Source organism: Halyomorpha halys, unplaced genomic scaffold (genome assembly GCF_000696795.3).
Source record: "Halyomorpha halys isolate HHAL.00 unplaced genomic scaffold, Hhal_1.1 Scaffold1015.1, whole genome shotgun sequence".
Lineage (NCBI taxonomy): Eukaryota > Metazoa > Arthropoda > Insecta > Hemiptera > Pentatomidae > Halyomorpha > Halyomorpha halys.
In genome coordinates this window covers 661334-680094 of record NW_027114980.1, presented here as the reverse complement: position 1 = coordinate 680094, position 18761 = coordinate 661334, and the positions used below count along the sequence as shown (strand labels likewise).

At 30.8% G+C, this 18761-nt stretch overlaps 1 protein-coding gene across 1 annotated transcript in view; it reads left to right on the top strand.

Moving 5' to 3' along the window:
• LOC106687818 (kinesin-like protein KIF20B) overlaps nt 1-18761 on the top strand; it is a 27391-nt gene continuing 8630 nt past the window's right edge. Inside the window, exons 1-11 of the mRNA XM_067052076.1 lie at nt 1-319; nt 395-465; nt 3436-3590; nt 3676-3863; nt 5943-5979; nt 6093-6290; nt 7723-7906; nt 7973-8101; nt 11286-11569; nt 16844-16893; nt 18168-18262. Of these exons, the coding sequence (XP_066908177.1) occupies nt 149-319; nt 395-465; nt 3436-3590; nt 3676-3863; nt 5943-5979; nt 6093-6290; nt 7723-7906; nt 7973-8101; nt 11286-11569; nt 16844-16893; nt 18168-18262 (1562 nt within the window). The 5' untranslated portion in view covers nt 1-148. The remainder of the gene's footprint in view (nt 320-394; nt 466-3435; nt 3591-3675; nt 3864-5942; nt 5980-6092; nt 6291-7722; nt 7907-7972; nt 8102-11285; nt 11570-16843; nt 16894-18167; nt 18263-18761) is intronic.

Sequence of the window (18761 nt, the reverse complement as noted above, 5' to 3'; positions counted from 1 at the left end):
TTGCCGCCATTTTAAATAACTGTTTTGAACTTGATTGATACGTACTTATTATTTAAGATTGTTTTTTAAATCTTGATCTGTTACTAACAGATTGTGTTATGATAGTTTCTTGTTCGGGATTATTGTATGTTATATTTCTTGTATTACGATGGAAGATCTCTCGTATGTTAAACCTGCTGAACCTGTTCTGGGTTTTAGAAAACATGTTCAAGAAAGAAATGATAGGATTCCCAAAAGCTTCAGTTTTTCAGCAGATGAGAGACTGGATGATGCAATTCAGGTTTATCTTCGATTAAAACCTGATAGTGAACTCTCAAAAGTTAGTTAATTGTTTGTAGTTCATTAATCTGTGGTCTATTGCTGTAAGTTATAACAATATATTTTTATTTTTTAGGATGGATTTTTATCACTTTCTGAAGAGGAAACAAATTCTCTACTTCTTAAAAAAAAATCATCTGTTTCTAAGTAAGTCTTTATTGTCTAAAGATCATTGTATTATGTTTTTATATGAAATATTTTTCATTTTTTCTGATAAATTTTAATTGTTCACTTACAGAAGTGTCACAAATGTCAATAGTATCATACATACTATTAATATTCTATTCAGTCATAATTTTAATTATGAAGAAAATGATTTAACAGATTTTTTTATTTCAATTTTTGTTATGTCAAGAACTACGTGTAATTTGTACTATTAAATTATGTCATTAAATTTTCTCGATTATTTAATTTTTTTAAATGCCATTTTCAGTTTTTTTGTTTCAATTTGTCTAATGTTTTTCCATTTAATTTTTTTGGATGTCTTTCATATATAGTATCAATTATGTCAGTGGTGAACTACACTTCATTGAATTTATTACTATTTAGTAAAAAGTGGTATATAAAAAGGATTACTTTTTGGGGTCTTATTCCCCATTATTAGAATGACTAATTAATTTAATAGTTGAATATTTTCCAATATTCCTATATTCACTCACCATATTAATTAAACTTTTAATTTATCTTATATTTTTTAATTATGATCAGTACATTATAATGGTAATACAAAATTAAAATATGTTTTTTCACCAGAATAAGTCAACAAAACAAAAAATGAAGGTTGTTTATGTTTCAAATATAATGCCAATGGACTTTTCAGTCCAAATAAGGTATTCTTCAGTATTACAATGCAAATACTTGACAAAAATCATAGAAGAAAAAGAAAATAAATAATATAAAAAATGTATATTAAATTTAATGACAATTAACAAGGGGGAAAATGAGTATAGAGAGAAATTAATTAGAAAAATACATTAAAGGAAATAATGTAAAAATAAAATAATTTTTTTAAGTTTTGATGACTGACCTCAATGGAAAAAATATTCATTATTCAAAACCAATAGTTAAGTAAGTATTTATCACTTCATAAATCTGTTAGTGTACAGTACGTTATAAATTTTGAAAAATCAGATTTACGGGTTTTTAAGTTATCAAGTAGCTGTCTACTTCTGGTATTATTTTTCCATTAACAATGAAATGTTCCATTGGATGTGTTTCCTGATTTACTATCATATGATGAACCAGACTCTCTCACTACACACGTTCCCCACTTTCCTATAAATAGCATATTGTCATTTTCCTTGAGACTAATAATTAAATGAAAAGCTAGTGTTCCCAGATTAAAAAGTAGTTCTAAAATACTGAAATCGCCTTCAATGTGGCTGTCTCAGCTACTTCTTGTAGTGTCAAGGTATGTATTTGCTCAAGCTTTTGTCATTATTGATAACTTCCTGGGAGCATTTAGTTTAGTCATGATCTTCCAAAGACAGTTTCTTTTTACCGAATTATTGGCTGCTTGAAATTGACATTTAAGGTGTACACATCCTGATCTGCTTCCCATAATTTTTTCATGTATTGTTTTAGGATGAAGATCTGTGCTCCTTCCTCCTCTGAACCCTGCTTGGTTCAGGTTATCTTTCTCATTTTTCTTATATTCTCATTATACCGATATATCCAATTCAGCAGGATATCAGTCATTAGTCTATAGGCCAACGGAAGGAGACCTATTCCTCTATAATCCCCACACTCATACATGGACAAGTCAGACCTGTATTCTAGGCCTAAGGTAGCCCTTTCCTCCTCCCGTATTTTCTAGTTTAGTTCTAATATGATGGTCCCTAGAGATCATCGCCTATATTTGAACAGCTCTGATGGTTGGCTATCCATATCTGGGACTTTTCTTCTATTATGCATATCAGCTATTTCCATGTCGGAAATATCCAGTTTTTCAGTCTTGTTTGTTGAGGTCCTCAGAATGCCCCATGGCTTTGTCTTTTGTGGGTTCTTCCTGGTTGAGAAGCTTCTGGAAATGTTCTTTCTGGACGTTTAGTGTTGTTTCTTCTGATGTTATCAGTTTGCCATCTTTTCCTCATATTTTTATGTTCCTTGCTCTTTATCCTACACTCTTTCTTTCTGAGGATCCAGAATTTGCATATATTTCCAGCGTTCTAGTGATCCTTAATAGCTTGCAGACTTACTATAAAGTATTCTTTCTTTGCTTTTCTGATTATTTTATTTTTTATTTGTTCTAGTGGCTGTAGTAGTTTGGCCCATTGTTGTTTGGTCAATTCTAGCTAGACAGAAGAACTTATGCCTACTTTCATTCTTCTTCTCTCCTCCACTGCCTTTTCATATGGTGCTGTGAACCACTTCTTAGCTTTTTGTATCTCCTGCATACCTATCACTTCCTTAACTTTTCGTTTAGCCCTGTCTCTAATGCTTTCCAGTGTTCATAAACTATGAGGTTCCCTGGGTCAGAGGGTTTAAATTTACTTTTCAGCTCAGTTTGGAATTTATCTTTTACTTAAAGATTATTTATATTATGAACTTCAGATCTGCTTCGTCTTTCCACTTAGCACCCCAATTTCGTGGGTTCTTGCAGTTTTATTTTAATCAGAGTGTGATCACTCACGATAGCTTCTTATGTCTTCAATAAAGGTGTGATATCGTTTTTCAATCAGCATTTAGTCAATGTAGGTTTTTGCACCTTAAAGGCCTATCCAAATGAACAACTGTTAAAAGTTGTGGCATTAAAACAAGGATCTCTAATTCGCAGTACATTAATATTCTTGATAATCAGGGTGAAATTAATGACTGATTTCCTTGCAACTGGACTAACCATAAGGTATTCCATTTTTCATGGATATGGTATCCATGATTCATGGAATCATCAGAATCATGAATATGTGAGACTAATATGGTTTTGAAATGTATATGAGTCTGGATTTTAACCATGTTGCTATTTGAACCAAATGTTTTTTGTTATTTAGCTGTTAGGTACTTATTGTTTAGATGTTATAACCATTCTTACATTTTTTTTTTTTACTACTAAGTTTACTTAACTTAGGCATATGTATATATATCATGTAAGTATTTCTATATATTTTTTCTTTTTAGGTTTTCATTTTCTTATATTTTTAAACCAAGTGCTTCACAGGAAGAAGTTTTCTTAAAGAGTACCGAAGATAATCTTCAAGATTTCTTCAATGGAAAAAATGCTTTCATTTTCACATATGGTACATCTAGCTCTGGAAAAACATTTACTATACAAGGTTTATTTAAGCTATTTTTGTCTTGAGTTAAATTTGGTTTCAGAATATTTATTATTAGATATTTTCTTTTGAAATTTTATTTCAGGAAAAAAAAACAACCCTGGTCTTATTCCTCGGATTATTGCTAGCATATTTGCTACCCTTGAAGATGCCATTGACGAGTCTTATTGTTATTGCCCAGAACGATCTGTATCAGTTGTTGAACTAACTGAAAATGACATGTTCGAAAAATTTCTCTTAAAGGAAAAATATCTAACTTGGGCTAAAAATTTGGTAAGTTTTATCAAATTTATTTATTTTTACAATGTTGATGATTTAGTGAAACTCATGAGGGGAAATTACACATATGGGATCACCAATTTCAATGAAACTTTTCTAGGTAATACCAGGTTGAAAATTATTGGATACATGTCCAAGGGTTCTTGCTAATCCGCTCTAGATGTTGAAAAAAAATTTATTTTTATAAATATTTAATGTTATCGTATACCACCTTTGCTCTCCATGTATTTAAGCACTATTATGTCCCAATCGATTTTTTCTTCCTTTTTTTACAAAAGATTATTGATCATCTTTAATGAGTTTATGTGTGTAAATAATTACAAAAACCCAAAGTTGCTTCTATTATAGTAGACCAACAAAATTCTTATTCAGGAGAAACAGTCAGATCCAGTTTTAGCGTCTTTTGAAACCCATAAATACAAATTTTCTGCTGATTTCCCGTATTCACAAATTAAATTCATAACTCTTTTGTGTGGAAGAAAAAGCAATTGCAAATAAATGAAAATTTCTCGAACGTTTTCTTTCATATATTCAGTAATAATTTGTTTACAAAGTCCATGTTGTAACATTTCTAGCAGTTTAGAGGTTCCTAAGCCCCTTTTAGGTTTAGTGTAGATTAGAGGTGTTGTATCAAAGTTATTACAATTTTATATTTAGATTACAAAAATTTGTATCCAATGGTTTATTGGAATGTGAAAACGAATATCAACTTTATTTCTCCATAAAAAAAAATATTTTGTCCCAATTTGCTAGTTTTGTCAGTCCAAATTATTTTAATACTGTGCTGCTATTGTCATTGTGTTTATTTACGAATTGATTTGTTTTCGGATGTAAAATAAAAAAAAAAAATCCATTGGTATTAAATGTACTCAAAATCACTTTTAGTTAGCGTATTGAGGTGTAATATAATCTATTACTTATGAACTGATGTACCATTCAGGTATGATGAATCTCAGCTCTTATAAAAACATTTGGTTTAAGGGATGTCATTAATAGTTATGTGGGGTTTATTGCAGTTTATTGTATTGCGTGGATGACATTTTAACTTTTTTTTTTCATGCCTGGAATTTCAGAATGAAATTCACTTGACAAATATTTAATGATGAGAAGGTAGTTGACCATGGATAATATATATGAGGAGAAGATGGTTAGTCAGAATTTAACACAAATAAGTTGAAAGAACTTATTTAATAGGGCCAACTTTTCGGCCAGATTTTCTAGCCTTCATCAGGGCTACGAACAAAGATCAAGGTAACAACCAATGAATACAAAATATATAAACAGAATGATATGTAGTAAATAATTGTACAGAATGAAATTAATAAAAATAAAGTTGATAAAAAATATTGGCACTATTGGTTTGGCAATAAATGCAAAGAAAAGTGTGGGTATCATAATGGACAAAGGAGAGCTGCGGTCAACAAAGCTCTCCCTTGAGAATGCTGAGGACACTATCAAGTATCTTGGATGTACATTCTCGGGGAGCTAGTATTTGGAGAAGAGGTGGTGACAAAGCTAACTAATAACCTTGATAAATTGGTGAGCTCATGCCTCCTCGAACCAGAACAAAAGATCAACGTTGTCAACCAATACTTGTTACCCTCTCCAGACTGCTCCCCTGACAAAGATATGTCCTGCGATATTGGGGGGCATTGATCAGGTGAAATAAAAATTGTGAAATGGAGGGGACAAGAAAGGGAAAGATAAAAAGGAATAAATTGAAATATTTGTATTTAGTGTATAGACTGGAATTGATTGTAAAAGGAAACTGTGGGGGAAAAAAACTGTTTTCTTTCTATTTTATTATATCATGTAATTATATGTAATTTATATATGTCTGATCAAAGATTGATTAGTATGCTGTGTAATGTAGCAACCCGATATATTTGGGCAGCATGGATGAATAAAGTATTTCTCTCTCTCTGACCGCACCTCCAACCATCTTCTCATATATACAAATATTTAAAATTATTATGTTTTTTAATTATTATTTTATTGTATGTTTATTTCTAGTTCTGGCATTAATAACTTGTTGTTATCAATAAACCTAATCTTGCTTTTTTTCAAATTTAGGTACAGCTGCATTTGCCAAAAAATGATGATATTATCTGTAAGTATTGATGAATCTGAAGATTTAGGTTATTATATTAGAAATCAAAATTTTCTTGCTAATAGAATAAACATGATTTCTGAATTTCATCTAATGCCAGCTGTTTGTTCTAGCTTTTGAAGAAATAGAAAAGTTATACAAAACATCAAGAAAATTGGAAGTTGTTGATAAAGATAACTGTGTTTTTTCAGTATGGCTTTCATTTGCTGAAATTTATAATGAAAAAATTTATGATTTGTTTGATATGTCAAAAGATGTAAGGACTCCTTTACCTCTTTCAACTGATTTGGACAAGCGTGTTTTTATAAAAGGTAAGTTAATATTCTTGTCTAACCTATCTTGTTAAAAATGTTATAATGTGTATTTTAAGGTGGACAATGTTCCAGGTACATACAAGTTTTAGAACGGGGAAATATCCCAATTATCTTGAAAAATTAAAAGAATTTTATTTTGTACATTATATGAATATGATTTGATGAACATATTTATTTATGGTATATTGTTCAATATATTTGTTTCTATTACCCTTTGTCCGCCAAATATATGGAACTTAGAAGTGGGTTATACAGAAGGATTGTTATTCTTGCTCTTTCTGTGAATTTTTTGGAGTTTTTCCGTTGATCTATGAGGTCAGTTTCTCCAAATCTGGAGCCTCATATTTACTTAAAGTGAGAATATATGTAAACCTTGGAATGAGGAATGTTTGCAAGATGACTAACATTTGTTACGATTCATGTTGCTTATTTTTATATCTTATATTGTGCATTGTAGTTCTTCTCTAATTCTTTGTAGGATAGATGAAAACTCATTAGTGATGTTAATAAGAGTTTCAGGAGTTATTTTTATTTTGTCCCAAAATTTTCCCTTCCTTTTAAATTCCCAGAACTCTACTGCTGGATGCTATCTGTTGGTAACATGACTCTGTCTTCCCCTTTCATTTCATTTCTTGTTATTTTCAGTGGGTTCATTTTGATGTTATAAAGAGTTATTTTGTTTAAATAAATAAATTTAAATTTTCTAAATTCCAATTTATTGTTCTCAAAATGTTCTGTAAGTTAACATCAGAAGATGTTTGTAATAAAAAAATTATTTCATATTTTTATATCTGGTTTTATTTAAAGTGACCTTAAAAATTGTCATCAATGTCAGTTCATTACATACACATTATGTATTGTAGAGATACACCTATCTTAATAAGAATAATATTGATATTCAATATATAAAAGTAATGCTAGTACTAAAATATATATAGCTTAAGTGAAGAAAGAAAATATTGTGGGTTTTGAACATTATACCTATAAATATTTTTGGGTTTGAGGTATATAGATGCATTTGTAATTTTTCATAATAATTCTTTCATAATAAAATATCTAAAATATGATTAGGAAAGTAGAATTAGAAAGATTTTGATTGTTCTTATACACTACTCATATTTTATTGAATATTTACAGATAAAAGGTTTAATTCCTTTAAAAATATATATTTTAAATGTTAAAATGCAGTTAGTAGTTAAGTAATATTGTTCAACTATTCATTACAAAATAATTTTAAAGATCCAAATATTTTTTAAGTTTTTTAACTTTTAAATCATCAAGAACAAGTTTGAAGGGAAATGCTGCACTGACATAATTATATAGTTTTTACAAATTAATATTTTATATACATGCTATGATATCAACATAATAATATCATGTATTAGGTTTTCAATTGCAACTGAATATAATTTGAAATTTTCTGCTCTAGGACTACAGCACATCCATGTCACAACACTGGAAGAAGCCTACTATTTATACTACTATGGTTGTTATAATCGCAGTGTTAGTTATACCGCCTTAAATGAGAGATCTTCTAGATCTCATTCCATATTTACTATCAAAATTCTTGGAAGACCAAAGGACAGTAGTAATAATTTCTTTATTTCATCAAGGTAACTAAAATACTTAGAATATACATTAAAATAAAATTTGTAAATATATACTTATTTTGGATTTAGTTTTTCAGTCTGTGACTTAGCTGGTACTGAGCGTTTTAGTAAAACTAGAAACCATGGATCTCGTATGAAAGAATCTCAGAGTATTAACTCTTCCTTTTTAGTTTTGAATAGATGCTTAAAAATTATACGGTATGTATTTTATTGGAATATTATTTTTGTTTTTACATATTCTTTTTTAAAATATCACATACTATTTTGATCAGTTTGACTTTTTAAGAGAAAACTAATTTGGAGTCAGCATAGGTAGGAGATAAAGTCGAACATGATCTACAGAACTCTTGTGAGATAATTTTTGGGTCCATGGTTGCATCGGGAGAGCTGTTACAACTTTATGAAGTATCATTAGTATCCCTACTTAGGGATTATTGGTCAAGAGTGACTTGCCTTGTATTTGAGTTCCAACAAATATGCTCCTATATTGTATTTTATAGGGAGTATCTTACTCATTATACTAAGTTCCACATTCATAATTTTTTCTAAGTTGTAATTTAGTTTTTTAAATCAGCAGTGATGACACATGATCTTAGATTTTAATATTAGTGCGTGTATTTTTGGCCTTTATATAAGCGATAGTTAACTCACCTGTATTCCTGAAAACAAAAAATATGTTCAAACACTTTAACATTTATCTTACCCAATAATTGATGCTCCTTAATTTGATGAATTATGAAGATTGGAATCCGCCAGGCCAGCACTGCTCATAAGCTATGTCTTGGCTCATTTTCAATTTCACTAATTTAACATTTAGGTTAACTTCAACCTAAATGAACGTTAATTCCACCCCATATGAATTTAATTAAAGTTGATTTTCCTGAGCTTCGTCCAGAAATTCATTAATCCTTTAGTTTTTTCTTTTTTTTTATTGGCCTCTTAGCAACTTTAATTTTTAATGAGAAAATTTCACTCAAAAACTCATCCTTTCACCTAGTTTTTAAGCAAAATCTATATTTGGAGTTGAAACTAAGTTATTCTCTTCCACTTCATTAATTTTGCAAAGGTCTTACTTACTAATGTTATTATGTTTTTTATTATAATTTTGTATCATTCCTTAAATTTCATAATTTAAACTTATTATTTCATAAATATTACAAAAATTGGCTTATAATTTTTTTTTAACCCGATATATGTATAAACTGGATTTAAAATAGATATAAAATCCAAAGTTAATGGGGAATAATTCTGTAAAAATGTTTGATTGATATTTGTAATGGTTTAAATATATTAAATTGTATGGTGGTACTAAAAGGGAAAATGTAGAGACTGTTTACACACTACACTATAGTTATTTTAAAGGTTTTATAGGATGTTAATACTGCTGTTTTTATTCCCTATTTAAAATCAATGTTTTAACTTTCATATTATTGGGTTGTAAAATAAGTTCGTAGCATTTTTTACTGCTGATTTCAATAAAAACTTCAGATTCTTGTAAATATTTTTGATCAATTTTATATGACCAAGTTTGATACATCAATATGTAATACATTATATACTGCCATCTTTCAGGTAATTTTTTGATTCCGTCCTCTCAGAACTTGTCAGATTTTTGTGTAATGAACTCCTCTATATGCGTTTTGCAGTCCTTGATTGAATTAAAGTTTTTCCCTGTTAAGAGAGTTTTGAAGGGCCCAAAATAAGTGAAAATCTGTTGAGGCAAGGTTTGGTGAATAGGGTGGGTGGGGGATCACATCTCAGCCAAACTCCAATAATATCTGCCAGGTCAGCAAAGATACGTGAGGAGGGGCGTTATTGTGATGGAAAACTATGCCTTTGCGATTATGAGACACAAATGATTTGAGACAATTGCATGAGATATGTTAAGCATTTCTGTGATATATATCCTATGTCGTAAAGTGAGGGTTGTCTGTGACCAATGCTTGAATTTGGTCATCATCAACAGTTGAAGGACGACCCGAGCGCTTTGCGTCTTCCAAGTCAAAATTTCCGATTCTGAACCGAGCAAGCCATTTACGGACGATGCTTTCTCCTAAGACATCATCACCATACACACTGCAAATTTTGTTAACCATCTGTACAGCGAATTTTTTTGGGGGGAAATAGAAAATCATTAAATGACGAAAATAAATATTTTTCTCTTCCATTTTGAGCAAGCAAATTCCTTAAGGATAAGGAATCTCGGTTGAAACTGATGCATAAAAGCATCTTAACTAATCCTTTTTTAGAATATGTAAACATTATTTTATTGACCAAGTAAACATGATTTAGTGAACACAGAGAGGATTAAATTGAAATATTGAAAAATGCTACGAAATTATTTTACAATCCAATAATCCACTTAGGTTATTCTTAATTTATATCTTGTTTTATGGTTAGTTGATGAAATTTATCAATACTAATGTTCTTTCACTTCATGCTCTTTTCAGAATTTTTTTTTATTGGAAACCTCTTGTATTTCTTTGCCAGCCTTTTGCAGTTGACACAACCCTGCGCATTTATTTATTTATTTTTTTTTTGCTTCACTTCCTGGACTACTTTTTAATTTTACTGGTTGTTTTTGAAATTATTGACTGTATTTGGTAATCAGAAAATATATAAACCAAACTAGTCGCTTGCCTTTAATACAGCTTTTAGTGGGTTGGAACTTTTATGTACCCTTTAAGGATTTTGAATTAAAAATTGTATTAGTTTTTATTTTGTGTTTTCTCATGTTAATATGTACAAGTACTAAGATAAGATGCTTTATTTATTATTTGTTTAAAGATATCGTCATCGTAGGTTACTTAACTTCATCATTTTACATTTACCATATTCAGTAAAGAGTGCAGATAAAATTCTGATTCCAGTATATTGTGATATAATATATTGTGACTAAAGATTCCAAAAATCTGTTTTTTTTTTTAATTTGACTTGTTACCCCAATGTCAGAAATGTTGGGTTTTCCAATAATAAAGCTTAAGTAAAGAAAAACATTTAGTTCTTAATCAGAACTTTATTCAGAAATTCACTTTCATTTGTTAAATTTTCCCTGTCTGAGAAATTCAATTTTAACTACTGAAAAACTAAAATTACAATATTTTTTTTTTAAATATTGCAACTTTTTCTCTTGGAAGTTGGCAGGCGTTACTTCAATCCAGTTACAAAACCAACTGTATCATGTAACGGAAAGTAGAGGGAAAACATATGTTTGCATCTTTTCACTGAATATCCCTACTTTTTTAAATGTATAACTGTTCATCAGCTGGAGTATAGTAAACATGGAAGGAGTTAAGGAACCCCTGTTGATGTTATTAGTTTAGTATCCTATCAAAGTAATTATTTTTAGCCTTATGAATAGCTTTTGATAATTATGTTTCAGTGAGAACCAATTACGTGACTTTAAGCAAGTTGTTCCATATCGTGAATCAAAGCTTACCCAGTTGATGGGAACATCTTTCACTACTCGTGACACGAATCTTGTTATGATTGTAACAGTAGCCCAGTCTCAAAACTTGATGGATGAAACAGAAACGAGCTTAAAATCTTCAGCAATAGCTACAGAAATCAAAGCTATGATTGAAACACCTGTTAAGAAAAAAAAGAAAATGAGGTTTTCTTCAGCTTTTTCTCATCTGAACCCTGGACGTGGTGTCAACTGGAACGGTTTGTTATTTTATATTTTATTTATTGGATTATTAGAATGGTGTCACACAAGTTAATAACTGCTTATTGCTTAAGCAGTGATATGTAATTATGAAAACATCTTTATACTTAAAATCAGATGTCAGTAGAGAGATCATGAAGTTCAAAATATTTTAAAGGTGTGGCTGATATATTTTATCTCTAGCAGACTCGGTTATGCTTCAGAATTGCTAGATAGAGAGATGTAGAAAGATCAATTAAATACAATTGAAAGTTTGTTATATATATATATATATATATTTAGTATTTGAACATTGGATTAATGATTAAATCAATTGCTTATTATACCTATTTAGTTTATAGCACTAAATAACTTTATATAATAAAGATGTATGGTAAAAAAATAGAAATAATTTCTACACGACTCAACCAATCTGCATGAAACTTGAAGAAGAGGAGTTGTGAACAATTATATGAACAATGGTCACTAGAAGAAAAAAAAATTGTCCCAATGAATCAAGGTGAAAAATTACTAATTTTTAATTTCTTTGAAAAATGCTATTTAAAGGTTTCAGATGACACTAGTAACGAAAATGATTTATTTTTTGATAAACCAATTTTTTTTTACCTACTTTACTGAAATCTTCATTATATCTTTTTTATTTTTAGTGAATAAAAAATCATCGATTGGCATATTAAACCATAAAAAAAAATTATGCTTTCTAAGCTACGCAGCAAAAATGCTTATTTTAATTAATAACTTTTTTTAACCGAAAAAAATTGGAATAGCCTTCCCAGAAAAATACTGAACATTTAGCAAAAAGCCCCATAACAATCGAATAAACGTTATGGCATGGTTTTTATGTTATAGATAACAATGGTTGATATTGAGAAGTTATTACTATGATGCTTCAATTTTTTTTTTAAATAGTATAAAAATTGTATTGTTGATTATATCAAACTTACAAGGTATCACAGCTTAAGCGACAAGCAGTAATTTTTAATGTCACACTTGTTTTATAGCTATGGTCATAGGTTTAAAGGTATTGATTTCATTATCATTCTGATTATGTATCAATCAGTCTGATTATTATTCTGAGTTACAAGAAAGAACATTGCTTGCTCTTTTTTTGAATTTTTAATGATACAGTTAACACATATTAGGACACTGGCTATAAGAACAGTCCATGACGAAATTGTCTTAAGGCTAAATGTACCGATTTTTAGTAAGTTTTTTTTCAAGAGATGGCAGCACTTTCGGGGCAAATTTACTTTTCTTCTCATTTGAATACGGAATAATAAATTTCCCATCTGTTAACGGATTTACCATCTAGAACCCCATAGAAGTTACTGAAATTGGTTCATTAATTTTTGTTGTAATTATTTTGGGATTTAAAAAATTTATCTTTGTTATTATTTGTAAATCAAAAAAAGTGAGCTTATAGGCACTTGACCACAAGCAAATAAAACAAGTCTGCACAAACAGATTAATTTTTGGTAGCATAGGATGATCGTAAAGAGAAAAATACGATTTAGGATTAAAGCCGCAAGATTTGTAATTGCTAGACCAGAGGAAGTGGCAGCTTACCCCCACTTCTCTAGACGTTGATGCTACAAGAGCCCCAAAGTTTGGCTGCTTGATCTATGTATTTCCACGCATTTTTGATATTTTTTATTTTTTCACTAATACTGAAGTGGAATTCCGAAATGAGAATACGACATTTTTAAAATTAAAATGATAATAATTTAATAAATAATTTGAATTTTAATAATAATGTTTTTAAATTTTTTTCTTTAGGTAAATTTTGATTTCCTTGTCAAAATATTTCATTACTAAATTTATCATAATTTACTATTGTAATCACTATATTGTTTTAGTTTATTTTTCTCATATTTAGAGAAATAAAAGAACGAAAATTAGAAATAAATATTGTATTGGATAATATTTATGAGAAGAAGATAGTTGGAGGTGCGGTCAGAGAATAACACAAATAAGTTAAAAGCTTATTTACTAGTGCCAACGTTTCGGCCAGAATTTATAGCCTTCATCAGGGCTAAGAAAAAAAATAAGATAACAACCAGTGAATAAAGGATATATAGAATGATTAAAGTAAATAATTGTACAGAATGGATATAGATAAAAATAATGTAATGAAAGAAGAGGGAAATAAAAGGTACATATAGGTAATTAAATATGTGAGTAAAATAACATAATTAATAAAATAAAAATGTAAAGTTATATAATGCTAAGAAACTTTGAAATATGAATAATTTAATTTAATAATAATAATTTAAAAATGGAAAGAAAATATACGTAACTAATTTAATATGTAAGTAAAAAAAAGAAACAAAAAAAACCGTGCCCGTGTAGGCCTCGGCGCGAAGCGCCGAGGCGACATATTTCCGTGACAACGTATACTCTATAATCCTCTTACCCCCACCACCTCACTCTTACCCATCCCCACCACTACCTTCTCCGTTACGGGACACTTTTGCCTGCATGACTCTCAGCATCTATAATCCTCTTACCCCCACTACTACACTACTAATTACCTCCCCCACAATCTACTTCCGTTACGGGACACTTTTTCTAACATGGCATCCCGCAAAATGATTTATAAGACGTCACGTCAAAATACAAAGAAGTAATTTGAAAATAATAATAATACTTTGTATTGTGTGTGTATTGAAAAATAGATGATAAAAGGAGAGATCAACAAGTTCAAAAATAATAAGCAAATTTAATAAAAGCAGTGAACATTACAATAACATAAGAAACACACTAAAATTTAGTTCTGTCGGGTTCACTAATGTCTAACGACCTCATTAATCTGGGATTTAATAATTCAGGAAGAATTACTTACATGTATCGAAGAAGGAATATGGAAGAAGCCGAACTAATGGAGGCCAATGCCCAACAAGTTCAGAGGAAAAGCCTTCGGCAGAGACTGAGCGGATCGTCAAGTGAGTTGGCTGAAGTTTCAGGAGTAACAGAAACTGAAGACGAAATGGATGAACAAAAGAATGGTCGTGAACAAAGAACCCGAGAAAGCACGTAGAGGCTAGGACTAGAAGGAAGGAAGACACATGAGATCTGAGGAGATATAAGCAGATGTAAGCAGAGAGGCGACCGCACGTTGGCAAACTATTACGTAAAAGGGGAGAAGGGCGGTCTGCCTATTATCCGAGTGAACGGGGGAGTAAGCTGTCAGGTGGACACGAGCAGTTCAAACATCATTTCTTGTAAAGAAGTACTAATTAATGGCAAGGGGATTACACTCCAAGTAAAGGTTTGCAATTATAAATTAATCACTCTGGGTGGACCATGCAGTATAGAGGATAGGACTGGGTAAGTGGGGGGCTAAAGGGGGCATTTCAACAATTCATGCAGTGAGTAGGATGCTTATGGATTATCAGGTGATTATTGGTTGTGATCTTTTAGAAAAGGTGGGGTCTAAGATAATAAAAGAATGGTAATGAGAAATGGAATATTAAAATCGGACGAAAGAAGTGCAGATGCCAACAAACAATAGCAGACGGGAAGGCGTGAGTAGGGGCAGTAACGCAGATGGAGAATTGGACGCCATTACAACAGATTTGACGATATTTTCTTTATTGAAGGAGAGGTATTGAGTTGAATTCAACAGAAAGGACGGTTCATGAGATTCCACTAAAGCAGGAAAGAGTGAAATATGGTAGGGAACGAAGATACCCAGAGGCACTCCGGAAGAAGAACATAAGAGACAAAAACTTTAGAAGACTAGGATTCATTGTAGACTGTATGTCACCCAATAATAGTTCATTGTTGGCGGTGTGGAAGAAGCCTACGCCAGATGAGAACGGGGAGATATATAGGGTGGTCATTGATTAACGTTAGGTCAATGATAATACCATCGCTGATAAGTATTGGATACCAAGGTTTGAGGATATCCTTGACAGACTAGGAGGAGCTAAAATCTTTAGCACCTTAGACTTGAAAGCAGGATATCACCAGATTCGTATGCACCCAGAGGACCAACACAAAACGGCTTTTACTTTCGAACGAGGGCACTAAGAATTTAGGAGAATGCTGTTTGGTCTGAAGAACGCGAACATTACATTTCAAAGGTTAACTGACGAATTTTTGAGAGGTATAGATGAATCAGTATGCCAGATTTACCTGGATGACCTCCTGGTGTGTAGTAAATTGGTTACAGACCATGTGAAACACTTAAAGAGCGTTTTTCAGAGGATGCGAGAATTCGGACTAAAACTATCTCGAGAGAAGTCATTGCTGGGACAAAAACAAATACATTTTCTAGGACACACCATATTTCAGGAGGGGGTAAGATCGGGCCATTGAAGACAATATAAGAAAATGTATAGATCAGTAGCAGAAGGAACCAGTACTAGCGTTTCCTGATCATTTAATTGATGCACGTTGATGGTAGGCCCCCTGCGAGATCCAGAACATCAAAAGGAAGTGTTGGCGTATCACTAAGGCAAAACTAATCATCATGGGCTGAACGAGACTTTACAAGCATTGCGGCGCAAATATTTCTGGTGGGGCAGAAAACGCACAATCCAGGAGATTCTTGGGAAATGCGAGGTGTGCCTCAGTATGAAGTATAGTCGGTAGCTAACCAACCCCGTGTAGCTCAAGAAGAGACCTCTACCGCGAACATACCGCTAAGCGACTTACAGGTGAATTCTTTCACCTAGAAAGGCTATATGTGAGTCATAGTCATCGATGTATTCAGTAAGGTAACTTTGTTTCAGCCGGTACCACCTCAAACGGTTTCCTTTCATTTGTAAACAAAAATGTAATGCCATAATTTCACGGAATGTCTCATTGGTTTTAGTGAACGGTTCTGCAAGTGCCTATAAGGCCACATTTTAAAAAAATTATCGTTAACTCTTATTTTTGTATCTTATTTTCCTTATTATTGGGTTGGTGCTTTTTTAACCTAATTTCAGTAACTTCTATTTTCGAAAAACACAAAATGCACTTTACAGATCCGTAATCGGACCATCCGTTCAGGAGTAAATAGAAAAGTAAATTCTGGTGCGTCCCATGAAGCGGTAAATCTAGCCTTAACATCCACTGATGTGTATTAGTATAATTATTGTAAGAAAATGGATGCATGTAATTGATATTAGATTCATAAAAGACAAACTCAGGCGTTTATAATTGTGATTGAATGATAAAATTGAAGTTTTCTGGTAGATTCTGGTTTTTGAGAATTTATTCAGTATTGTATAATTAGAAGTCTTTGCCTTCATTATCATTAATAATGTGTTATTTGTACTTTGCAGAGATTGTATCCTCCAATAGGAATGTTGTTCCTTCATCTCTTCCTTTACAGGTATATTACTTTGCTTTAGTCATTTAACCAATTATAATTGTACTAATTTACTGAATACATGTTGTTGATACAATTAAGATGTAACTTGAAATTTTTCAGGTCTTAGTTGAGTCTCACTGTACCTCTCTTTCAAACCTAAAGTCAAAACATCCCCATCACATCAATGAAACTATTATTTTTTATACTTCTTTTTAGGTTGTACCTAGGTACCCTGTTTAGGGCTGGGGTTCTCTTTACAGGAAAAGCTTGATGATGAATCAAAATTCTTTATTGCTTTTGTTTGGCTGTTTTATCATGAGCATAGGATAGGGAGCTCTATACCTCCCTGGCACCTGGTCCTGGAAAATTTTTGAAATTAAACAAAAATGAGAACTTATTTTGCCTGTCAGATGCCTTAAAATATTAATAATAACTAATATCAAACTTTGATTAATTTAAATTCTATTTTCCAATCTACACCTGATACTGTGACTGATGTCCTTGGTAGAGAGAAGGCTTTGTGCCGGGCACCTACCCCTCCTAGAACATTTGGTTAGCTGCATCACTGCATTTTATTCCAATTGATATGTGTACTATCAGCAGATTATATCTATTCTTTAGCTTAAATTTAATGTAATAGATTTTTCTCCTTGAAGTCATTTTTCTATTCTGTTCATTTTTGTTTTTAGTTTCTTTATGTAGTAAAAACTTTGTATCCTTGATCCAGAGTGCAAACAAATTGTCTTGGCTGTTTCTATCTTTTTTGTTTTGGCGAGATCCTATCAGAAATGCTAGCATTCTTAGTTTAACGATTATTGAGCTGATTAACAGCCTATGCATAGGAGGACCTCAATAGTCCGGGTATTCTTAAAAGGCTCGTACTGCTCCTCTCCTAATTTTTACTTTCCCTCCTTTCCACACTATTGTTTGTTTCACCTAAATATTGTAAGTTTTGCATGATATCCATCCTGTCTATGTTCTCTAATTAATGTTTTTCCTATTATTTACTCATTTTCTTCTGATTCTTTTCACTATATATATTTTAATCATCACTTTCTTTGTAAGCTTTTTGTTCTTCCCAAAAGAAAAATATCTTTTCCTAAAATAAAATACAACCAGCACTTAAGCTATGAAGGGATTAACAGGGACTATCATTTATGGCCTCCATTTCTTAAAATTCTTTTATGACCTTCAAATTTTAGTTATAATCACTAATCTTTTATAAGTATCACTCAACTCTGACTTCTCTTGGATTAATTATTCAATTTTCTTTTATTATTATAAATTTTTATCAGGATGGTAATTTAGAACTACTAAGAGCATTGGAGAAAGAAAAAAACAAACGACAAGAAGTGGAATCTAAATTAGTTGAGTTGGAGAAAGCTCACAGGTATTTAATCTATTTCGCATGTTCAATATTAGTTTTTATTTAGTTACTCTAGAGACATAAATTTTATTTTATTATGTTATTGGTTGTTTATCCATATTTCAATTTTAACTATTTATTCAATTGTGATTATTTTTTATTTAAGCTGCTGGTTTTATTTGTTTCCACCTTTAGTTTTTTATTTATTTAAGTGAATGGTTGTTAAGATCAAATATTATATTAAATATCAAAAATATTTCAGTAATGAATTTTTTATTGATTAATCTTGTTCCTATCGATGTTCTCTTTGATCGACTTTGTATTATATGAATTGATTTAATTGAATGTAAATGAATAAATTTGAAATGAACTGATTAATTATATTCAATTTTAATATACCCTATTAAATTATAATTGTACTGGCAATAAGGTTCTTAAAAAAAAATTACATCATACTACTATCTTCATTGAAAAAATAACACATTAAAGCTTTTAATTGTATTAATCTCTAATAATTATATAA